Below are 25,963 nucleotides of genomic sequence, written 5' to 3' on the forward strand. Positions count from 1 at the left end.
GCACAGAGCTCGGGGGACGGTGACAGGCTTTTGTATGAGTCATAGCAATGAGGTCATTCGCTCTGCCAGATCCACTCATTTACAGTGATACTGAAGAGCACCCCGGCTGCTCCTGTCCCTGCACACTTCCTGAACTGTTCAGTCATCTCACCTGTTCTCTCTGTGGAAAGAATGTGCTGCCTGTTTGCTTTACATTTGTTCTTTTTCCACGGTGTCTTACACAGCAAACATTTTACAACGTCTCCATTCAAACAGCTTAAATTCAACAGCCCAGGTTGAGAACCGGCATTATTCTACAGTAGTTTCATGGTCAGTTCCCCCAAAGCCAAGCTCCTGCACAAGGAATCAAACAGAATAATACCCTCCCATATCAAACATTGTATTATTTTCATAAGAAAATAGAGGATGATGCAACAGATAATGACATGCTGAGCTTGTTTCACTCCAGTGAAGCTGGTGTGGACAATTCACGTTGTTTTATAATGGAGAGGTACAAAAAGCAAGTTCCATTCTTCCCATGAGTCTACAATGTTCTTTAACGGTCCTGTTCACCATGGGTATGACTGCCTGCCTCTGGAGTTAGAATAATGTGGGAGTGAGCGACCCGCTGCCTCAGTGGAAAACACTGATGGTTGGTCTCTCCTCGGCGAGCCTCCTAATGCCTCCTCCCCTGTGCCATGGAATTTGATTCACACTGTGCCCTGTGGCAGCCTGTCTCCTTTCACCACTTGACACCTGTGTAGGAACAGCAGGACTTGGCAGCCTACCCACCCAAAATTAAATCCACCTCCCTTTCCCCCCCAAGGCATCTCGCTGTTCTGCTAATGACCCAATCTGTACAAGGTGTCTACAGGACTCTACCTCTGTTATCAAGGAAAACATTTCTCAACACATTTTCAGTGAAGTGAGATAGTGTATAGTCCTGTGATTCGAGTGTCAGCTACAATCAGAATTTTTCTGTCTTTGGAGAACAGAAGCAGGTGCTGTCCAGTGGAATTTACATATTTTAATTAAATTACCAATTTGCAATGTGAAGTCAGTTTATCTTGAAAATGTTATGATGTTTTGCCTGTGTTTTCTAAATAATTTATTTTAAATACCTTAGAAACACAAAAAATAAACAAAACCTAGCTAAAGCTTTAAACCAACTTACCCCTGAGTTACCCAAGTTATCCTAGGCTAACAGTCCAGAACGAAATCATTTATGCTACTGTTATATTTTTATTCAAATGAGTACTGTCTAAACTAATACTATGTGTAGATGTATAGGGATATATGTCTAATATTTAGAATAATCACATTTTGTGAAATGGGGTAATTTTTCATTCTGCTCAAAATATTTGCATACACAGCTGTACTGCAATATTTGAGACTACTCTGCAGCATTAAAAAACAATAAATTATAACCTCTCTTAAAAATTGTTAAACAGCTTTTAAAATTTGTCAGGAAAAGAAATCAATGTATAAACTGAATCTGTGCTTAACTGTCTGTTGCCATTGCCGACTGTTTTAAGCTGTTTTTTAAACTTTAAAGGCAGCAGTGATTATGAGCGCTATCAAATGGCTAATAAGAAAATCCCGTTCAAATATACCCGGCCGGTAGAAGAATGGCTACAAGAGAAAGGTAACCTTTATTAAATTTTAAAATTGGACATTTTATTTCGTTTTGCTTGTTTACTTTATTATTGTTTTGGATTTCCCTTATTCCTTAAATAAAAATCAAGCAAGCCTGCAGAAAAAAAAGTGTCAGTAACCTAAAATCATATTTTCTTTTCTCGTAACCATAAATGAATGTTTTAAATTTTTGTTTTAATTTCTATTGTAATTTTCATTTGTTATCGTTGTCTAAATCATACTATACTGCATTTCATTCAACTCAGTTAAAGGGACTGGTTTATATATTTGTCTGCATGAAAAAATGTTTATATATAAATGTATGTCTTTATGTATACAATTTGTAGCATATCTAAACTATTTGATCTAAACGTTATCAATAAACTTAACAAACTTAACTGAAAAGACAGTTGGTACGGATGCCTACTGACATAATAGAATTACAGTCTTACTGTACAATAATTACAGTCTCTTAATCACATGTTTGTAATCAGTTACACTGAAGTAGTAGTAATGTTGCATGCATTTACAGAATGTGTTAATGTCATTATAAAATGCTTTTAAAGGTCATTGCTAAAACTACTTAAGTAGATTATAAAGTCCCTTTAACAGTTTAAAACACAAAGCCAGTTTCAAATCCCATTAGAAATGCTACATGCATGAATTTACATTCTATGTCTGTGATTTGATTTTATTATTATTTCATGCCAAATGTAATGGAATTGTGCATTATGCCATGTGACATTTGTATTAAACATGCAGAGTAGAAGGGTTTTATTCAGTTAATTTAATAATGTTCTATGGTAAGTCTTGCATAGGCAACAGCTTTGCTAAAAGGCAGTTGAATTAATGTGCACATATGATAATTTACTGTTCTGAAACTGATTTATTTAGTGTATGCACAGAATGCTGCATAAAACTGAATATATCATTTTTTCATATTTACGTCTTTCCTTTTAAGAAATATATATAAATCAATATACACATTCTAATAGAATTCATTTGTAAGGATACTGTGACTGGTTGCCCCTAATGATGTGATGAAGTGATGTTGAACAAATAGAATCTCGAATGCAGTGATGAATGAATGCATCACGCATTTGGCCTTTTAGCAAAACTATAATCAATAATTGCCTTTATTACTTGCTATAGTTTGAGTAATAACCCATGGATCATGCAGCTGTTTCTATTCCAGGGCAGCAGGTACCAATACATTTATAATCTCTTGTTCTCTTCCAGTTGTAATGCTCACTTTCCAGGTTATGGAAAAAAAAATTTGTAGCCCTAACTTTCATTCTCATTCTGAAGTACCCCCCAAAGGTGCCGTTTAGAAAAAGAACATAAACATGTGACCTTTCCTTTGTCTCAGTACCTTCTCATTTAGAACTCATAATAATGAAAACGACGGTTGAAAATGATGACCTTTAGAAGGAGATCGCACACTGTACAATGTTACCCTAAAGCAATAAGCTGCGACCCTTCAAATGAAGCCTGAGCTCTGCGGACCCTGTCTGATGAGAATCACCTTTCGCCCCAGTTTACGTCTGATCTTCTGTGGCCTTTAAGGCTATTACTCCACACTCAGCATTTCACCTTTGAGACTGATGACTGAGGAAACTTGTTTTGGATAGTTGAAAGGTTTAATTGGTTTAAACACAACTCACACTTTTTGATTACTTTGATGTTAAGCACTGTAAATACTGTATTCAAAGTGTAAGAATTTACCAAGCATCCGTTTAAATGCCCAAACTAGTTATGTCCTTGTTACATTCTCTAAATCAAGTACACACCTCAGAGATGTCATTGTCGGCTGAATTATTCCTCACTCGTTTTCCCTCCTAGGCCGGCAGTTAACGATCTTCAACACCCAGGCGACCATCACGATCGGGGGAAATGACCGCAAGCGTCCGTTCCAGGGCCAGCTCTCAGGTCTGTACTATAACGGCCTCAAGGTCCTCAACATGGCTGCGGAGGGCAACCCCAACATCAAGATCAACGGCAGCGTGCGCCTGGTGGGCGACGTGCCCTCCGTGCTGGGGTCCGCCACCACCACCTCGGTGCCGCCCGAGATGTCCACCACCTTCATCGAGACCACCACCACCATGTCCACCACCACCACCCGCAAGCACCGCTCCCCGCCCACCATCCAGGTACGACCCCCCCCCGATCACTTTGGGGAGACCGGTTTCTCCTTTTCACCCACCTTCGGGTCCTCTGCGTGGTCCGTGTGGTCTCGGTCCAGAATTAAGCTAGCACTTAGTCATTTCTGTCAAAGCGTACCCTGCTTTAAGTGACACATAATGTGACCCTGTGTCCCAGATTTGTAAATGAGGACATGAGATGTAAACCAAACACAGTTAGTCTAACATACAGTATGGCATTGGCAATGTGTGTTGGTGGTTTGTGTGAAGATGTTTGTAGCAGGGTTGGTTGTTGCTGGTTGGTATCATGTTATTGTTAAAACCAGGGAGGCATGTAGCATTGAAAGAGAGGAAATGCACTAACCACTGTTAAAAATGTCCCAAAGCACTGTCATAAAACAGTAACATGGTGTAGTCTATACAAAATTGGCCTGCCCTATGCCATAGATTTCAAGTGAAATCAAGGCTTGTATTTATGAATTACAAAATTCTTGTTTTGAATGGTGAATTGACATTGATTTGCAGTGCATATTTGATCAGGATAGCATGTGTGAAGACAGGCAGTGTCTGCTCTGACTGGAATAAACACATCAGTGCATTTCAAAACAGTGAACATTTGTGTGTTATTCATATGCAGCTGTGGGTAGACCAATGTGTATGCAAAGCAACTCTTCAGTGTTTTCAGCCCTGAGCAGGAAAGTTAACAGGTGCTTGCATTTTAATTTGGTTAAGGTCAGTTGAAGCTTTTGTTCTGACTTTGGCTTAAAGGGCAATTCCTGTCTCTGCTTTACAAAAGCCAACCACTCTAAGATTCAGAAGTGCCAGCCTGTCTGGCACCTACAATCCAACCACCTCATTTGAAATAGACTTTCTGCATCGAAAATAGATAGAAATGAAATTATGAATGTGGATTGTTTGTAGCAGCTACATTGGAGCTGCTATAAACAAAAATATATAATTTAATGCAGCATGTCTGTCTGTCTGTCTGTCTAATTCACCATAGGCTGATTATTATATGAACATATGACATCTGACTATTATATGAACAGTACTTTTCTATATCATTCAGCTTCACTGACTATGGGTCCAGCTACTATTTCATCAACAGTTGGGTGTGCTGTGCTCCCTTTCATTACGCTAGCACAATGATGTGAGATCACAAGTCAAAATCATCATTTAATTCCAGGCATGCATTGATGTTCAGGGTCAGTCTGTGTGTGCCTGTCCTGTGAATAAAGACTTTGAGGGAATAAGATCACTCTGTTCAGGATTTCCTATACTGCCTCACACAGATACCTGCTCTCACGACAGCAAAACAGAGCACTTTGCAAATACACTTTTACTGTGAGCCAATAAATGTCTGAGGCTTGGCAAAATATAATTACGCTGGCCATTTCATAGGCGCTGGAGAACAAATTGACCTGGCGGTCATGATATTAAAGTCATAACTCTCCTCAGAGCGTCTGCCAAGAAGAGGTGGGAAGACTTTTATTTCTTCAACACCATCATGATCTACAGTCATAGCAGCGGACCACAAATGCAGTTGTGGAAATGCAAAATAATTAGAGCCTCTCATGCTGAAAACAATACGTGTCTGCATGGATGGCACCGTGAAATGTACAGTAGGGACATACAGGGCCAGTCCAGGCTGTGACTCAGTGGTGTGTAAGGATCCACAGTGTGCTCTGACACACATATGGTGCATGCAAAATGCTTAGCCTCAAAGCAAGATCTGCTGCAAGCTCCTCGTTTGTTAAGGAAATTATTGCTTTTTTTCACCTCTCTTTTGAAAGTACATGTAAATCCCTCGCTCAGCAAGGCCACAACTTAAATTAAATTTATATTCAGCTTAGTCTTATTCTTTTTTTCTGAATTTTGCTGCTTCCTGGGAAAGAGTTTGCTTATGTGAACTGTCAAATGTGGAGCATGGTTTCAGGAAAAAAAAATGACAGGTGTTGACAGCTTGGTTGTGGGCCCGAAGGAAGTGAGATGTAATGTTGTTCCAGGTCCTGGTAGTGTCCTGACCCTGTGTAGGAAGTATTTTCAACACAGCTTTTGATTGACTCTGCACTGGTATCTCCTTCAGGTCCCGGAAGGTGATAAGTCTTGTATTGCATTATAGCTGTGGAAAGCCAGACCTGCAGAAGCCAGAGAACACACCGCTCTTTTTATTAGCAATATCCTTTGAAGTTGGAGATTTTCAATGACACATCTCTTCAGAAAGGGACAGTGGCCATTTCCCTTCTCAACTGTAGATCTAGAGTGTTCACTGGTGCATTTCATCCCAGTACAGTCTGATGGTGATCAACAAAAGAGATGCAAATGAGCTGGGGATTAACAAATGTTGCTGGCCAGAAAGAAATCAGGTGATGGCATAAATGATACATGTAATAAAGGAGACAGCGCCTATCTTACTGATAAAATGGCCTAATGAAGCTGGTTTGGTGGGTATCCTTCTGTTATTGTTATATTAAGGAAGTTTATTTGAGTTTGGCAAAAAATGGGAGCAGAGGCTGCTGATAACACCAGTATATGACACATCGTACAAGCAAATGTTACCTCATCTGGTTCCAAGGTGTTCTACTGATGTTTATACAGATCAAAGTGCCCATCCAAGTTGATCCAAGAATCAGCAGGGCACATAGCATGACTGATATACGAACATCAGTTGGTTTCGGTATAAAGAGCTATTACACTACTCGTGTAATGTGTTTTTGTACCTTTTCTTCTATTGTATCATAATGATTGCATATCAACATCACAATGTTTTTGTACCTTTTGGGAACATAACTACTGATTGTTTTGATTTTCATAAGATGTCATCAAATAGACATTTTTGAAAAGCTTCTAGGAAAATATATTTTTTTTTTTGTGGGGGCGTTCCTTACAAAAACTCATAACTCCCTGTGTATACAGGCAAGTTTGTGTTTATTCAGAGTTTGCATATATAGGTTTTGTGTGCTTAGATCCATTTAGATTAATGTGTTCATATTAATTCATAAATGCCTCCTCTGGTTAATTATTGTATGGTTCAGGATCAGAGAGGTGAGCTAAGCATGACATACTTTCATAAAATATCTGGCTTCTTTGATAATATTTATGACCCAAATGCTCTCTGCTTTGAATTCCAAAGTCTTCCCATGTCCACCAAGCTAGCTGCATAACAAAATAAAATATTATGTTTTGAATCAGAGCATCCACTGCTCTGAATGCTCACACACCCGCAGACTTCCAGACACTTCCAGTTCCCTTATTCACCCACTGAAGGCACATCTCTATGTGAAAAACATTAGATATCTCATGCACTGTAATCATGTTCTTCCAGCATGCTGCTGACTGTTCCACTGCAACTTCTTTAAGTTTTACCCATTTAATAGTTTGTTCTGTCTTTGATCATACAGCCCTAAGTGTGATGACTAATGTTCTTGTTAACTCTTTTACCCTCCACTACATTTTGGGGAAGCCTGCAAATACATTCACTTACATCTACCAAATTCATCCTGCAGCCAAGTAATTTTTTTTTATCCCCTCAGCTCCACTGAACAGTGAAGATACGTTACCTCACCAGCTATGGGCTTTCTTCATGTTTTTTTGGGAAGATTCATTCAGTGTTTCCATGAAAGAAAAAGCACAGTAGAAGCAGATTTGCAGTGTACCAGAGCCATCATTTCTATTACAAAAATGCCATGTTTCCATTGTATTTATCCATCTGTATACCATTACCTTCAGTCAGTTGAATATGGCACAAATATACTCAACTAATTAACTAACGTCAACTAATTAACATACCTACTTACTTAAGGAGTACATTTAGTTTATGTTTACAATAATACGGATTTCTGTCCATTTTCCTTTTTGAGGGGGATGGGGTGGCAAGTGTCATGCAGCACTAGCAATAAGAAAACTATATATATATATATGTGTGTGTGTGTACAGATAGACAGATAGCTATATCAGTAAAGAAAAAGTTTACTTTTCAGCAATACGCTGCAGCTCTCATCTGCCTGCTCTTCTCAGATTTTCTTAGCAGAGGTATAAGAGCAGCTTGTGAAAAGAGGATTGGGAGGTGGTTGAGTGAAAGTGGCAGGGGAATTCTCATTACGGCTGAGCAGCATGGTGGGTCAACAAGCTGCCGGTCATGTTTGCTTTTCCGTCTTAATTCGTTCAAACAGGATCAGTAAACAAGCTGCCTGTCACTGCTCGGAAATAATTTAATTGTGCCCCGCAATCCTGGCATTGTGTCGGAGGAACGTTCGGGGATGCATCTATTTATATCGAATTTGTGCTGCTGGTTTCAGTTGCAATTGGAACAAGGTCAGTTTCTTGTTTTCTACTTAAAGAGTGAGTGGTGGTTGGGGTGGGGGGGGGGGGGGTGATGAAAAAAGGGAAGCTGCACTGATGCAATGAGTGCAGCTCTTTTGGGATTTGGGGAACACCACCTCAATCACAGATCTCGATAAAGGAAAAGTCATGCAAACACTTACGCACTGAGTGCTGCCAGGCTCATGGTGGTGCTAGATCGAGTAGATCACCATATCAAGCTTTGAGCGTCAGGGTAAAGGAGCAGAACCTAGGAGTGAAGGGTGCATTAAAACATCATTATTTTGGACAATGCTTTTATTATTTCACACTCCTCTTTTCACTGACCTTGCCGAGCCGGAGTGATATGTTCTCTCCAGTAGAGAGACGTGTAGCATCCTGAGATACTTGCGAGGTCTAATTATAGATAGACGGAGACAGATGAAGCAGTGCCTCGCATGGCCTGTTAAGGTTGGAGGAGCATGCAGAGCAGCACAAATAAAAATGCCTGGTGAGTCCATTCATCTCACAGAATATTTTCAAAGAGTGTACGCCACTGAATAACAAATGCTGATTATATGGGGGGATCGAAGCCCTGCCTGCCTACCTGTCTGACACCTTAGGACCCATTTTGTTTTGTCCTTCATTTTCAAACTACCGTACTGATGAGAAGGGTAAAGTGTATGAAATATGTTTCAGATTGCCTCAGAAATAAAATGAAAAAAAAAACACCCTGAAAAAGTATTCAGGAGCAGTAAACATCCTGTCTTTTTTTTTTTTTTTTTTTAAGAAATGGAGATTACATTTCAGGGTGATGTGATGGCTAAGGAACTGTATGATGCATGTGTTAATCATGAATACATGAGTGTGGTTCACAGCAGGGTTTCATCAGTCAGAATTTCATACACAAAGCACAACAGCATTCTCAGTAGAGAAAGAAAGGCAGTCATTAGGTCAAACGCCTTGCAGCCTTACATCTGAAGTGATAACGTTCGTTTTTTTTTTAAATTTGATGTTGACAGTACCTGTGTAAGAGTATACTGATGATTTAGAGAGGGCTAAAGGGAAAGCAGAGACTGTGTGGATGGGGGTATGTTTGTGTTCCATTCCAGGGAATGTTTTTAAGGAAAAGCGTCTTGTTTGAACTGATGTGATTATACCGCGTATGTATTGTCACTGCCCCAGGAAATCAGATATATAGGCATTCTTCATTCTGCAGAGCCTCCTCTATATGCCCTTCATTAGTCTGTAATGCCAGGCTTTGTCTAATATGGTAAAAGCTGAAAAGAGAGCAGCATGGCAAATCCTAACAAGTCTTTAATAATTGATGCATAATTGAGCTATTCTGGTCTGTCAATGTGTTGCCGCGTATTAAAGGCTTTTTGGAAGGTAACACTTCTCTCTCTGCTCTGGTTTGTCCTTGGAAGGAAACAGCGGGGGGTTCCGTTGTGTCTGTGCCGCGTGTCTGCGAGTATCTCGTAGGAGAGAGCTGCGAGTTAGCCTTAGGGTGCAGACAACTCTCAGTGGCCCTCCGCATTGGGCTTGCACACACCGCTGGAGAGCAACAACAACAGAAAAAAAAAACATTTTTTGGTACGGCATGTTCTTTGGTCAAAGAGTTGTTTGTTTGTTCCTAGTTTTGTATGGGAAACGGAATGGATGGATTGCACTGCGTATTTGAACAACGCTGATCCCCACCCACTCCTCCCCTGGGACCTCGATTGGCGCATTAGTTTTGCTTTGGATATTTTCAGTTACAGTCACCGCAAAATTCTGCATTATTCATAACCGGAAGATATCGCTTTTCACTTATTTGTCACTACTTAACAGTATCTAATGGCTTTCTAAGAAATTAATGCATCGGTGCATCACTTCAAGGTGGATTAAAAACAGCAGTTTTCGGTAATCCTCCCTGTAGGTGGAAGGTAGATCAGTTTGGTGGTTTATGTTCAGTATTTGGTTAAAGTCAAATAAGACAAGCAAAAAAAAAAGAGTTCATCTGTGGTATTTGTTTGCTCTCGGGGTTTTCATAAACAGTGGTAGTTGCAGAGTGTGCGTATGATGTAATGTGTTCATTTAACAGGCCTTTACTGCACACTGTAAAAGTGTTATTGTGTCAATTTATAGGGCAGTAAAAACAGAGAAGTGAAGATAAATCTGTTCCATATACTGATGAGCTCTCGGACTGTTTGATGTTAAGGATTAACGCAGGGACTTAAATGTCTTGCTGGCGATACATACTGTACCCCATACAGGCTGTTCTCTGATTTCAAATGGGTATATTCGGATCTGTATGCCATGCTTGAAATTCCTTCCCATGGCCTGCAATTTGGAGGTAAAACAACAGACCTGCGGGTAAACCACATGGAACCCTACAATACTGCAGTTGGAAAACAAATTCTATAAAGTTCCCTCTAAGCAAGGACCCTGTAAATAAACAAACAAATATATAGCAATATATAGAGTGCAAGGGGCAGATTGTAAAAAAGTATGTAAGTACTGTATGTAAATATTGGGATGTCTGTAACTCAGGTGGCAGCAACAGAGTAGTAACAGATATAATCTAATAATGGTGCATTATTGTTGTCGTGATCTGCACATATGCATGAAATGCTGGTCCCATTGAAATCACACATGGCTATTCTATAGGCCACTGGAGACAGTATGTATCATAATCTCTGTGAAAAACTGTAGAGGAACCAGAATATAATGCTGTGTGTTCATCGCCTTGCTCTGCTACTGTGAGTTGCATTCTACTGTAACGCTGTGTGGCTGCTCCATGCTGACACTGAGGGAACAAACACCGCCAGCCTGTAGTCAAAATATGCAGAATGGGTTGATTTAAAACACTAATGAAAGTAATGAGGCTCTTGGAGATTTATCATCCCTTTATATTAAGGCTACTTCTAATTGCCTGCATGGGCCTGACATATGTATGCCACTGTATGTAAATGTACTTGCGTTCCCTTTGATGTCACAATGAAATTTAGTGTAAGTGTTTTATTGCACGGTACAGCTGCTTATAGTCTTGCTTGTGTGGTGCTGGTAATAATTCATTTCTTTCCCTTTGGAAATCACTTTGCTCTGGACTTTGTGTAAATGGGTTTTCTCAAAGGTAATGTCTAGCTTTTAGCCATAACAAAGCTGCAGTCTGATTGTTCTACTGCACATTGCAAGCAATTTCATTCATCTGCATAAATAATATAATTACAATGGAAGAATTATACAGGGCGCTCGGCAGCAGATTTCATGCTTTCGCTAATGCTGTACATTAGTTAGGGAGTTCTAGTTCTTAAGTTCTCCTCCTCTAAAAGAGACAGATTAATCTGAGTATTCCATGTCTACCTTAATATAATTTCTGTGAAAAGCTATTTGAACCCTCTGCAACACTGTGAAGTAAGGTAATTAAATTAGGCTTCATTTTGCACTTCACGTACGTGAGGTGCTCTCAGATACAGAACATTAAATATTCACAAGGCATCATTTAAAAACAAGAAATAAAAATGGGACTCATTAATTCGTGTTGAGACTTAGTTTTCAATATTGCTTTTAATGCATAACGGTTCATGTTTTATGAATGTGTAAATGGTGAGAATGTCCATTTCCTACGCTGAATATCGAGCTCCTACAAAAGGTTCACAAAATGGTGTCATCTGATATGTGTGCATGTGAGCAGTGATCTGAGAAGGAGGGGGTTGATGAAATCCTTGCTAGTGACCGCAGCTCAGCACATGAGGGGTCTACACGGCCCACTACACACTGCACGAGAGTGCACCGCATCCATCGAGACCAAAGGCAGCCCTTCGGAGGGGAAAACTCCTGCAAGGCTCCATACAATACAAGTAAACAGCCCATCTGCGGGCTGAAAATGTGATCTGTTTGGGGAAGGGGGATGTGGTGTCAGCAGAACGAGCCACTACAACATTACAATAAAGATTAATATTTCTCTGGAGTTGTGTTTAAAATCCAATTACATAGGCGAAGGATGTTGTGGGAAAGCGCAGCAGTGTGGAGGACTGATACGTTTCAGAAGGTGCTGACAAGCGGTACGGGATAAGGAATATTAAGCGTGGGCAAACCCTGCAAACCTTTAGAAATATCACACCTGATTTAACGAAATATGTAGCACCTACAACTTCTTTGAACCCGCCACAAATGAGAGCAGTTCCCAAACATTGGACATTCACAGGACAGCTTTCCTGATGGGAAGGGTCTTTCCACAGAGCGCAGCCAATTTTGTGGCCACATTGACACTCTGAAATACTGAATTCCACATTGAGCATGTTTTTGTTGTGTGACTTTTTTGTGACATACCTGAAGATGTGTTTGCTAGACTAACAATGCTGGAAGGTTACATTAAAAATTGCTGATGCCCGTCCCTGGTTTTGTTTGTGCTCATCCAATATGACATTTGAAATATGCTGGAAAAAAACTGTACTTCAGGTACTAAAATTCTAAATATATGAACCGTAGTAGATTTCATAATTCCTGGCAGCCTCCTTGTGGAAAATCGAACTATAGTAATAATGAACATCAGGCAAATGTACTGTTTCAAGATGTCACCCAGTATTATTTAATAACATATATGGCAAAGCTGAACAAAGTCTTACAAATTGGAGTGTCAAATGTGTAAGGAGGTGTAGATATTGTGAAAAATGACTAAACAAAAAGCTAAATGGAGCTTAGAATCCAGGAGTTGAAGCTATTCTCTTTTTCCACAGCATGTAATTCATTGTATGTTATAATAGCATAGGCAACCTGCACTTAGTCGTATGTTAAATACCTCTTATACCTGAATGTAGATAATCTACAGATTATACTAAAATGTGTACAGAAGTGCAGTCATGATGGGTTCTTTGAATTTCATGAAAATAAGTGCATGTGGCCGCTTTCCTTTACTATGATTCTCTATTGGGTAAGGATATCATAAAATTATTTCTATTCTGCTAAACATGTCCAACTGGTGAAGGTGACCTCCGGCATATTCCTGGCAACATAAATGTTGTACTGTGTTTTGATGACAGCAACTGACTGGTCCAGGAGCACATAATTTTTTCATGCTCAAATGTGTTTCACGTGCATATAGATTTTGATAATATTCCACCATAGAAATGGTTCAGTCCAATCTACCTCCACTTCAGAAATGGTCATGAAAGATTGATGTCAGCCTTACTTGGTGGCATTTCAACACCATGCAGATGGGAGGGGGAAATCATTTCTTTTGACAAGCGTTGATTTCTCCCAGTTTGAGAGGCTAATCAGTCTCCCTGACACCATGTGGTAGTTATAGGGCGAAAGGGACGAGAGTGTAAAAATACACCCGGCCCTCCGCTCCTGATAAGAAATCAGTTGTGTTATGCTGGAACTTCCACGGCGTCAGCACTTTTAAACCCGAATTGCTCAAGTGGCTCGCTCACACCGCAACCTACTCCGTCTGGTAATGACCATTCCGGACACAAAAAGGCCACCATCGAGGCGCGGTGTCGCTTTGCCGAACAAGACTCGATAAATGAACGTTAAGGAAATAGCAGATGAAACTCATTAGATTAGAGATGAACAGGGGTGCTCCGAGTGGCTGTCAGATAATGGATGGCTTCCAGGTGGAGTAGTTAAATTGGTCCTGAATGTAGCTTGCATTGCATTGTTGATTCTACCCCTTATTATCACAAGAAGAGGGGTTATTGTTTCCGTGAATTAACAAGGAACAAGTAACACATGCTCTGACATGTGTTTTTTCCCACCTGATGTGGGAAAACGTGGTCATGGGGTGCCTATAATTAATCTCTGTAATCATAATTACTGTCCCCTTCCCTGCGTTCATTCTAGGCTCCTCTGCCTGGCCTTGCTGATACAGCTCTCAGCACACAGCTATATCTGAGCAGAGATCACTCCCCATCTTCAGTGACAGAGGTCTGGAATGCTCTGGGTCCCAGAGACCGAGGTTAATGATACCCAGTAAACAAAGAGATGCCAGCTCTCTTAATGCTTCCAGTAGACAATCCCCCCTTGCAGCAGACTCAGATTTTTTTCTCAGATACTGAAGTCTCTGGCGTACACTAAACCATGATGCCATGCACCCAGATCACAATGCATTTGATCCTTTTAACATTTTGTACTCGTAAGCATAACCAACAACAAAGAAAGGGAGCCCAGCACAGGGGCCAAGGGTGCTTCGCGTTTTATGAGAAAGAGATATTTTGCTCTGATGGTCACTACAGCACAGTAAAATGCACTTTACATTCATTTAGATTTAAAGTCTTATTTCCCTTTAAATCTGCTACGATCAGCTGTAGTTTCTTTTGGGCAATGTCATAGCGTATTTATATATTTCATTTTCATTACTGTACTGCTACTTTCTGCTCGTACAAAATACCTACATTGTCACTAATGCAATGTTTATCCTGACCCTGTCATGTTTATGCTATGAAATGTATGCTGCCCGAGTTTTCTATCATTTCATTTTCACCCTCCCACATACGCAGTAGAAACTTTTTTCTTCAAAAAAATCCCATCCTCTTAACCCTCTGTTTCAAATTAGTCTTCCCCCTACATTGCCAAGGTGTGAGTCTAATAAAGTCGGGCTGGCGAGTCGGCCACCGTGCATAAACCCAGTAATTTAAATGTCACCTCTGTATCTTAATCTTTTTCATCCTTCACTCTGGCTCTGTCATTTCATCAGTAAGGCCCTCTGCAGATGAGCCAGCACATTTTATCTGCACAGCACTCTTCCCCCTTTCAATATTAAACAGCGTGCGGTAATAAAAGATGCCACTTAAGATTTGGATCTGTAATTGAAACAAACTATATATTGTCTTCCAATTTTAGCCGGTGCAACAATGGAAGAGAGTTCTCTGTGACTGTCGTCTTGAGGTCCCCCATGACCTTGTATACAGCACCGGGAGAATGATTAAAGATCAAGGCCAAAGACCATTTCCTTTTAAACAGGAAGATGAATGACCCCCGTTTGAAACTGCCTGCTATGGCTTATAGCAATTAGACTTTGGTTTGAGCCGGAGACCATGTTATGTGTACAGAAGGGAATAGAACACTCTGAAATGCATTTTGCTAAAGCCCTACCGGTGAGAATCTAGGTGTGGGAAAAAGAAAATTGAATGGATGTGCTTTTAAGGCCATATCACTTGATTGGAAAAAAAAGTACTTTGCTGGCAACCCCCATGTCCAACACACACCCGCACACACGTGCACGCACACTTGAACGCACGGACTGAGTTGACAAGCTTTCCCATATGAGTGGGGTTTATTTCCAAGGCCTCACTGTTGAAGCCTCAGTAAAGCAAGGAGTGAGCAAAGTTTGTGGATGCATTTCCCCTGCAGGGTCCCATTTGTCTCTGGGAGATTGAATGAGAAGAAATGTTACAACTTTTCGAGAGGGGCTTGGCCCTGCGCCATCGATTCTCCTTGTAATACAAGCTGTTTTCCTGTCATTCTGTCAAAGTCAAGATTAGACAAGATAACGCTGATCTGGGATGACCCAATCGAAAGGGCTGAAGTGATGATTGTCAGCAGTGGAGAATGGCGAGAGCGAGGTTGGTCATTTTTGGCCGTTGGTTTGTCATGGTTGACAATTGTGTATTTTATCTCTACTTTAACTTTTACATGTATGTAGTAAAATCTGGAGGTTATCTACACTGCAGAGCTAAAGGCTGATAAGCATCTTCATAGAAACTTGATTTCCAGAGCATATTTTAAATTTACTGTTTTAGGCTGAATAATGCTGGAAACATTAACTTCTAAAATAGGTATGAAGTAGCATTGTTTATAGTATGTGAGCTTTGCAAGTTGTCACAAACCTGCTTGACAGCTGTCATAATCCAAAACCTACTAATGCTGATCTGCAAAATCAAGCAGCTGAGTTTCTGTGGGTTCATTTTGATGAAAAAATCGAAGGACTGGAGATACCCCTCGTGGTTAACAGCACAAAAAGCTTTTTTTATCCATACTGCTGTCTGACCTTCCAGTGCTCACCATCTCATTTCCTTCCCAGCACAATTTGTGTCCATTTATACATGCTTTGTCTTCCGAAGTTAGTAAATGCAATCCAACAACAAACTGAAAAGATCAAATAATTCTTTCTTATGTTGATGAGATGGTGATAGCCTGTCTCAGTGTCAGCCATTTTTACTTAAATAGATTTGTCTGCATACTGCAAACATTAGAAAACAGACAAAACACTAGGAATTTATTGTGACTGTTGAGAAGTTGCTGATCTCCCATACTCTATTAATAGAAATTGTTGTTGCACATAGGTCTAACATAATTGTGTCTAGTCTAGTGCATAGCTTGAATGTTTACATTATGAAAGTACTGTAATGAAACCATGTCCCTTTCACTATTCACGTGGGTCAGTGCAGTAATATCAAAAATAAAGCAGGCTTATAATCTATCTCATTTCTCAGGTTACGAATCTAAAAGGCCTTGATCAGAATGTGCAAGGACTCTTGCAAAGCCCGTTTAGTTATCAGGCTGTTGCTGGCTCATTCATACCCATTTTTCTGCTATTATTTCTTAAATCTTTTTTTTTTTTTCCTGTGTGACTAAATCATGTAATAAAATCAACCAGTCACACTGCTGAGTCCTCATTCAGGCATGGTTTTAAAATTGCATATGTTACTTTTTGGGAAAGTATAGCCAAAGTAATGGACCAAGTTTCTTAGTCCATAAATATGAGATGTATATTTCTCCTGAGCCCACAATTATAAGATCTTAAAATTTGCTGAGTATCGATAGGAAACAGGCCAAAATCACAGGGCAATGTCCCTTCGTCATTCAAGACAAGGTGATTGTTCTGCATCAGCAAGCAGTAGGCTAATGCAGTTAGCTAGAAAAATGTCTTTATTATTCCATATGACCAGTTGTATTTGGCAGGTTTGCTTGCAAGTACATTTAAGAGGCCATTTTCTCAATGAAAATCAGAAGTTGAATCTTATCATAGTGCCATTGTAGCTTATAATACACCAATATACCAATAATTCCCCTTCTAACACCTTTCATTTGGCTGGTCATTGTCAAACATTTTAAAAACAGTGTCCTCCTCCCAGCCTGAGACTAAGTACTATCAAGTTAGTCGTGTCATACCTCTGCATGTATGATTGCACCTTTACAGACTTTGAAGTCATTGAGAGCTTGGAGGATCTTCAGGGAGTTCACAGCCTCTCATGTTAGATTGATATCTCATACTATGTTACATAGAGTGCCTTTACATTTTTCACCATGGAAAACAAATAAGTCATTCACAGTGAATCAGTTATCTGACAAAACTATGGATGATGGCATCTGTTAAATCTGTACTGGAAGCTTCCTTAATCTCACAGATTATTGTCAGTTGCTACATAATCAATGGAGACCTAGGACTGGACATTGGGGTATATAATATGTTGACAGTTCTTTTAACATGATGTCCAATGGGGTGTAATCTATGGTGTCAATCTTTTGTCATAATCTGTGAAACCTGGTTTCCTGTGTCATAATTGTGCATGCTTCAGAAAAGTCCTTTTATTGACATACAGCACTGGGTCAATCTGGGACAGGTTGTATTTGTTTTTTTTTATTATTTTCTTAGAGTTTGCACACAGTAAATCCCAGTCTTAGCCAAGTATTGCTGTCCGCACATGAGCAGCTGGCCATCGCTAAAGACAAAATTTGTCATTGTAAGGACAAGAACGTAAAGAAAGTAAACATGGTTGAAAAAAATTTTTGAAGAAAAGCTTACATATGGCACCATAGACTGGTAAGATTACAAAAGGATATTCCATGAATTTAAGACTAGATCAGTACTTAGAAGCACCATAATGTCATTAATTTGGCTGACGTCTGTTTGAAAGGAATATCATGGTTCACATTAAGCACTAAATCCAGTGAGCTGTAAAAGCTGAAAAACTAAACGTTCCGTTTCTGCTGTTTCCCTTTAATTGCATGAGTAGTTGATATTTTCAACCCAAATGTTGAAAGGAGAGGGTGATATGCATATTATACTGTGGCATACTGTTTTCACTCTTTGCGGTGGTCATCTGACGTTTGTGTCTACATTTGTGATCATTTAATCTTCCGCCTCACTGATCCTCCACTCCAGTCAGCAGGTGCTGCACATCACTTACCACAAGGACCAAACTCGCTACTGGCTCCAAATGTCAAAACCATCCCAGGTCCTTTTCTCTTTAACATATCTGTTTATCAATCAGTACAAAAATCTATTCTCCAGCCCCTGCCTCATTTTTTATATAACATGCTGCATTAAATATGCATGAAGGGGCTTCAGGATGACAGCGCTTACAATTTGACTCTGAGTCTTTCCCTACTGCATATTTCACACTGAGGCAAGAAATCATAATGTAGCTTTTTATCACCAGTTTACAATGACAAGAAGGCCACTGATCCTAACATGAAAAATACATGCCGAGGGAATTTATTGTTTCATTTGGATTATATCAGCTGTGTTAACACTGTTAAATGCTAGCCAAGATATACTGAAAGATGTCCTGAAAAGGGTGTCATGATATCAGGCAGTGAAACTGGCCACAATCACGGCAAATGACATTGTTTCATTCTTGAAACCTTGTCTTCCAATCACCAGCATTGCTGTTTTCATTGAGGCAATTAGCTGCTGACATCTAAGCTTACATGGGACTGCGTTTCTCTTTAATTCTGCCCTGACTGTTGCCAAAACGGTTAATTCCTCCCTAATTGAGATGCCAGCCTTTATCCGCATTGCTACTCTGTGACTCCCTCCCACACACTGCACCCAGTAGGACACTAATATTTCCTGGCACTGCTAGCTGAGGCTGTCAGTTATCTCATAGCAGAGCCGGAGCAAATATCGTGCATTGATTAACCAGATTTGCATAGGCAGTGCAGGCCCCGGGCCAAGGCGCTGAATGCTAACCAACAGCATCTACAGTATAACGTGGTGGACCCAAAATACCATCTCGCTCTGTAGCCAGGGGGGACATAGCCTGTGACGAGGCAAGAGAAGAGAGCATCGCACGAATGAGCCCATTTCTTGTCCCAGGGCCCACGTGCATCTCTAAGGCTTTTAGCCTTTCAGGATGTTGGCAGAAAGATAGACAATCTTCTGTCTTATTCAAGAAGCATAAGGACTCTCAGCAGTTGGTTTTCTGTGTCTCTTTCTCCTCTATGTTTTTACAATCAAAAAAATGAGGTTGGACTGTATCCATGCATCCTCAAAGTTTTCATTCTCATCTATCTCATTTTTCTTACCTGTGACTTTATCGTGTGTGTGTGTGTGTGTGTGTGTATGTGTGTGTGTGACAGAAAGAGAGAGAGAGAGAGAGAGAGAGAGAGAGAAAGAGATTCCTTTGTAACAGCTTTCTGGCCTCAGTTTGATCATTACAGCCTGGTCCCTTGTGGGAAGCATCTGCACTTTTTGGCACAAACAGAAAAAGAACAATTCAGGATTATTTCTATGTCCATTTTTATTGTTTTTAGCCTCTTTTTTTTGGGCTTGGATGGATTTTCAGTATGCTGGTGGCAGTTGTGAGCCTGCCTCAAATAGACCATTCTCTGCAGCTCTCAGAAGCACTATACAAAAGGCTTGATGCATACAGATTTACAGTAGTGCTAGTATCCTCAGACAGTACTTTTCCACTGACCGCACAGGATTCTATTTATTTGATGCTGAAAATAGTACTTATTTTATTTTAGATTGTGACACTGTCACAAAATGTTGTACAAAGCAAGAAAATCTGAATTCCACAAAGAAGTCTTAAGCCTCAACCTGTCTCAGTCTGACATGTTTATATCCTGTAGCAGTGTATTTGCTCTTAAAACCAGAATTGTCACCATACATCTGTTGAATTCTTGGGCTTGTACATGAATACATTTTAAACCTCAATATAACACACTTTTGGGGAAAAACTCCCGGAAAAAGAAAGTTAAATAGAAATACAATTTATATAAAGGTGCTCTTCAGGCAATAAAGCCAGTTCACTGCTGATGCTGGACACTTACAATTCCAAACAAGCAAGTTGAATCAGAAATTGCTGATTATTGCCCTCTTTCATTCAGCCTTGACCTCAAGTGGCAAATTATCATTACTGTGCCCCTTTGATGCTGACAGACACAGAGCTAGACTTATCAAGCCAAATGCAACACCCTAGCAGCAAAGAGTAATACATCTTATAAAACAAACAACAAAGGAGGAGAAGGAACTTCAAGATGTAAGCGAAAATTGAAATTGAAATTTGAAATCATTTTGCACATAAAGTTGAATGTTTATCATAATAAAGATCAGACTGCGCTTATTAGCTTTTATAAAGTATGAAATGGCTCTTAAAATAAAATGTGCATCAGGGGGAGTATATCTACATGTTTTAGCTTTTTTGAATGTCTTCATGACAAGGAATAGACCATAATATCCAACAACATCCACTCTGAAAGTAAAATCCAGTGAAATTCCCCATGTATTGTTTCACTGTCAAGACTATGCAGTGCTGTCATAGTTCAGTAAGCAGGGGAGTTGGTACTGTGTGTCATGGTAATTGCAGCAGAGCATAAATTTCAGTCAGCCCTGCTAGACTGTGGTACTGCAGTCTGTCCTGCTTACTGTCGGATCTCAAAGGGACAGGCAAGATCTGTTTGCCGGACAAAATAAAATTATGAAATTATACATGATTCTGATGATACAAAAAGAGGATCCAGCACAATTGTAATGTTAATATTTTCTTTTCATTTGAAGGTTCCTAAAAATATATTTTAAAAGGAAAAATTATGTTATACATTTTTCTAACTTGTATGAAACTGCTGAAATGGTAAAAAAAAAATGATAATTAGTGTCTTTTGACATTCAGCAAAACGACTATTCTTCTCATATCAAACATGCAGTGGTCCACATTACTTAAATTTGAAAATGTCCTTGACAGATCAATATGATATTGTGTCAGCCAAACTAAGTTTTATGTTCCTTGTTTTGAATGCAAAGTATGCCCTTTTGGGGTAAAAAAAATCATATACTGAACCTGTTGCTTCCTGAAGCTATAACTATCTGTGAATTATTCAGTTTTGTCTAAGGTTAAGACACAAGCTGTAGCATGCTATTAGGAATAATTCAGTTTTCATTCTCCCGGTGGTAAAAATAGTGCTTTCGGGAGAATTATGTGATTTGTCTTTGCCAGCTGACCTATGCTCTGCCTAATATTATATTTCCCTGCACCTTTGGAGGTGCACTCATTGATTTATTGATTCAAGCTGCTGCTTTTTTTCTCGAGGTTTAGAACAATGCAGTATCAAATACTGTATATTTGAGTGCCTTTGTTGTTTTGCACTCTTTGGCACATGCTGCTGTAATACAAGGCAGAAAACAGAGACCTCCTCAAAATCAAGGTTGTTAGGAAAACAACATTAACCTAATCTCAAACAAATTGATGAAAGAAAGTGATGAGTGCGAGGTGCGTGTTTATTGCAAAAGTGGTTAAGCCACTGAAATGAAGGGCAAAGTAAATGGCTTAAATGAGGGCAGCCACCTCTACATGCTTAAAGGCTCACATGGAGGTAAGGAAGAGGAGTTTTCTTTCAGTAGTTAGAAATCAGGTGTCCATTCATCACCCATGCATTGGAGAAGAGTGACACAGACTGATGTGATATTCCTGCCGGGACATTGAAACATGTCCTCTGCCATGTTCTTACTTTTAGATATGTTATACCTACTAAACCAAAATTTATTGTTTTTGTTTTTTTTTTTTCTTCCAGTGAAGTTATCTGTTAAAGGGGTGTCATTGCAAGGTCTTCCCCACCATACTGAAAATGTCATGCAAAATCAATGAATGCCAAATCTTGATTTTTGAAGATGTTTGCACTTTAAATAATGTGTGATTTCTTGAAGACTGAAAATAAATTGAAAGGATTTAGGCGGATTTGCTTATCTGTCGGACACCATGAAGCATTACATTTCCAGGGCTTTGGAAAGCACATTGAAACTAGTTAATCTCCAGCAGTTCAATATTAAGTTTCACCTCACTGTCAGGCCCAGTTTGAGCTGGGAAGAGATTAATCCCCACGTAAGAGATGGATGTTAAAGGCTTACACACTGCAGAAACACATTTCCACATTGTTAATACACGGATTAGGCCATTTTCTCCCAAACAAAAGTAACACTGTTGGTAACACAGTGTCACATAACACCGATTCCTCATTGATATTCTCACGCAAAAGGTAGTGCATTGCTGACATAATAACAGTTATATAAAGCAGGCAGCAATAGAAGATACAGTCTACATGGAAGTGGGACTTCACCACATTTCCAGTGTGCTTTATTCGTAGATTTCACCTGCTGTTGCTGTCCAAAAGTCCACCAGTTTTATGGTTAATCTATACACGCAAACATGATAGAGCCGTTTCATGATAGAGACGTAGAGACATCTCACAAATTCAACTTTAATTTAATTTAGTGTTTTAAATTAAATTAAATAATTAATGTTTTAAATGTAATGTTTAAGTAATTCTTAATGCTCACTATGCCTTGGTGTGTGCTGTGAGAAGGGAGAGGGGTTTTGTAGTGCAAAGAAACGCCTCTCAATTTCGCTGACTAATAGAGATAGATTGCAAGCTATCAATTTCAATGATCCCCAGTGGCTCATTCCACAAGGCACTTTCTTAAGTGCAGGCTGAGCCCTATGGCCCGGGTTTGATCAGCTGACAATGACCGGAAGCCCACAGCAACAGAAAAAATTGATGTTGGTGGGTTGGTCAGCCAGGATTGTGTCACCACTCTGAATGTAAATGTGTCCACATCAAAGCTGGGGTATCTGCTGTCTTTTAAAGTGAATCAAATTAGGGTGTTAGAATTAGAGTTAGGTTAGGTTAGAGTCTCTCTTTTCTGATTACAATTTTAAGAATATCGCTCTCATTCTTTATTATGGAAATGTTTCATGCTCCTGACCTTAATTTTAAAGCGGCTCTGGGGAACTACCAAATTTATATCTGCATCTGTGTATCTGTCTTTCTCTCTCTCTCTCTCTCTCTATATATATATATATATATATATATATATATATATATATATATATATACTATATGTGTGTGTGTGTGTATGTCTCCATATATATATATATATATATATATATCTCATTTGCAGTCATAACCTTGCATTATTTAACATTGTGAGGGTAATAGTAGGGTTAGATTTAGGGTTGTTTGTGAGATTAAATAATGCAATTCGGGGCCATTTGGTGGGAAATAGCAGATAATTTCAAATTTTCTCTGGAATCAGTCAATTACTTTTCCCATTGCTTTTTGCATCAGTGAACTTTCTCCCTTTCAGCAATGCGACAGTCTTTTGCCACACTAAATATAAATTCAATGAATAATATTATATTTACTAAGACCAATATTTTACAGCACTCCAGTGTGGAGAGCCTCCCTGCTTGCTTGCTTATCAACATGAATTTGAATGCATTTCAACCATTCAGGTTTATTCTTTATATTTCTCCCCCCCTCCAAACCTGTTCCCATCCCAAGTGACTCCCAACAAACTTACACCCTGGCTGCGTCCGCAGGGCAGCTGGCGAACAATATTTTATTGGACCGTCAAGCTCAATAATATTTATGGTCTCATGTTCTTATTGAGGAGTGTGAACTTCATCACGTCTTGTGTTATTTATAATTTCATAAACCTGTTCTATGACAGTGTTTATTTTATCCCCATTCTAATCTGCTCCTAATAAAGACATGCCAGGCGAGGACTGTGAAAAATGATGCTGCTTCCTCCAGGGTTTGGTGTGAGCGCTGCAGAATGGAGGGATAAATCAGAATTGCAGGCTACTGAGGTGCACAGATAATCTCCCAATGCTTTACACGAATCAGGCTTTTCCTCTCAATAGCAATGATCTATAGTAATGAAAATCCATGCAAACGATAGGAGGAAGAAGATTGAGGTGACACTCGCTGTAAATAATTAAAGCAAGCAAACAGCAATGACAAAAAAAAAAATATCATGGAAAAATATTGACGAGTGAGTGAAATACAGCCTCTAATAAACAAAAACTTTTTCAATTACCTTTCACATACAGTGAAAAATAAAAGATGGAGGCAGTGCCTACCTTGTAAACTTATCTCTGGTACTCGGCCATAAATCATTGAGGGGGGCCCCTTTGCGGAATTATGAAAACTTTTTTATGTGGCATTCAGAATCTTCATCTCTTGCCATGAACCCTTTTTTTCCAGCTGGTCGTGCTGAAAAGACCGTCTTGTTTAAAATGACTTATGAATTCCATTCTTGAACGAAATCGCTTCTCAAGTAAATTGTAAGAGCACAGGGACAGTATAAGTGCTGGAGTTTGAAAGTGTTCTCTCTCTCTCTCTTGTTTTCTCTGTGTCCTTCCTGGTTATATCAAAGACAACGGATGACATTGGCTCCTCAGCAGAATGCTCTAGCGATGATGAGGACCTGGAGGAGTGTGACTCAGGACATGCAGGTGGGCTAGGTTAGTTTACTTCTGCTTGCTCCCATGTGGTTTATTTTCATTTGATTTGCAACCTAAGGATCTAATCCTTAAAGCATCACTCCCCATGGAAACATTAAGTGTAACTTTAAATGATCCTTTAGAAGCCCATGCATAATTTACAAGTTAAGTTTATAATCAAATGTTAAGTACTCCATAAAGTTATGTAAAAAAAAAAAAAAAAAAAAAAAAAGATTTTCACATAGACTTTAGTGAAATCAAGAATTTAAAATTTATCCAGATCACGAATTTATCCCTTTTAATGACCTCAGTTAGTACTGTACATTAAGCTACACTTGACCATGGGGTTCTCAAAGTGGTTAACATGGTAATATATTTATACTAATTTTGTCCTCTCAGCATTTAATGAGAGCAAAAAGCTTTAAGTAAAAAGTACAAAATTAGTATTAAGGAGTGCCATGTTCTCCACGTTGATGCTTCAAAATGTATCATATTTGAAGATTTCTTGCCATGTGGTATTGACTTGCATTTTGACAGATGATACATTTTGAGATTTTTCTTTTTAAAATTGCTCTCAGCAAAATTATGTGATATCTAGCAGATTACTTGCAATTGAAGTAGTTACCTTTTTGTTTGTTTCCTTTGTTCTTTCATACGTAGAGGCTTGCCTTAAGTTAATCATTTTAATAGAGAACAGATATCATCGAATTTCTGTGTACAATTTTTTGTTTTGTTTTTTTTATAGTTTTGTTTAAAGGTGAAAGTGTTATGCTGCTGTCGGTCTTTTTGAAAACAAAATATGAAAAATACAAGATCCAGATATACATGTAGGCTTAAACCATCAGTCACTCTGAGTCAACACTTGTTTTTGAGAGAACTGGGGCACAGACCTGTTTTATGTTGATAGATTTGTAACAGCAGTCTGCCTGTCAAGTCACTGTAATTAGGAAATTTTAAAAGGGATATGGCTTGAGACCAGTTGTGCCACTGTAGGAGAGGCGTCAATATTCAGTGCTCAAAACATAGAGAACATTTAAGTCAGTTTGGCATGGAACCTAAATGAAAGTTCAGATACCAGTTCAAATGCATCATTTTAGCATTACTGTGTATCTGTTCTTCAGTATCATCATAGCACTCATAAATAATACTCTGTCATTCCAGGACTGTCCTACTGAGTGTAAAAAATATGTCCATTTTCCCTTACCCTCCACTGACAGATTGTATTAAGACCAATGAAATGAACCCGTGGCTGCTTTCATTGGCAGTTGCATAATACAAATTAGTCAATATTGTGTTACCACAAACATCAAATTCGCTGTCTGGGAATAATATGTAATTATTTATTTGTCATTCTGAGGTCTGTTCACCTTCATAAGGAGCCAAGAAAAAAAAAACTTATTTTGTTGCTGGTACTTTGCAGATATCAACAGACCCTGCAGATCACCTGTTTAAAATTCTTAGGACATTTCCCACTGC

The 25,963-nt window shown here is 39.2% G+C and overlaps 1 protein-coding gene across 18 annotated transcripts in view; it reads left to right on the forward strand.

Moving 5' to 3' along the window:
• The window catches only part of nrxn3a (neurexin 3a), a 333,072-nt gene that overhangs the window by 288,797 nt on the left and 18,312 nt on the right, over positions 1-25,963 (forward strand). For 14 of the 18 annotated variants that reach the window (XR_005005355.1, XR_005005356.1, XR_005005357.1 and 11 more), the window contains 3 exons: positions 1,535-1,624; positions 3,457-3,764; positions 24,421-24,499. Coding sequence is in view for 14 of the 18 variants with exons in the window: in XM_036541921.1 (XP_036397814.1) it covers positions 1,535-1,624; positions 3,457-3,764; positions 24,421-24,499 (477 nt within the window). In the remaining 4 variants the exon portion in view is untranslated. Of the gene's footprint in view, positions 1-1,534; positions 1,625-3,456; positions 3,765-24,420; positions 24,509-25,963 lie in introns of all 18 variants that reach the window. The other 4 variants (XR_005005354.1, XM_036541927.1, XM_036541930.1 and 1 more) reach the window with 1 other exon arrangement.

Source organism: Megalops cyprinoides, chromosome 12 (genome assembly GCF_013368585.1).
Source record: "Megalops cyprinoides isolate fMegCyp1 chromosome 12, fMegCyp1.pri, whole genome shotgun sequence".
Lineage (NCBI taxonomy): Eukaryota > Metazoa > Chordata > Actinopteri > Elopiformes > Megalopidae > Megalops > Megalops cyprinoides.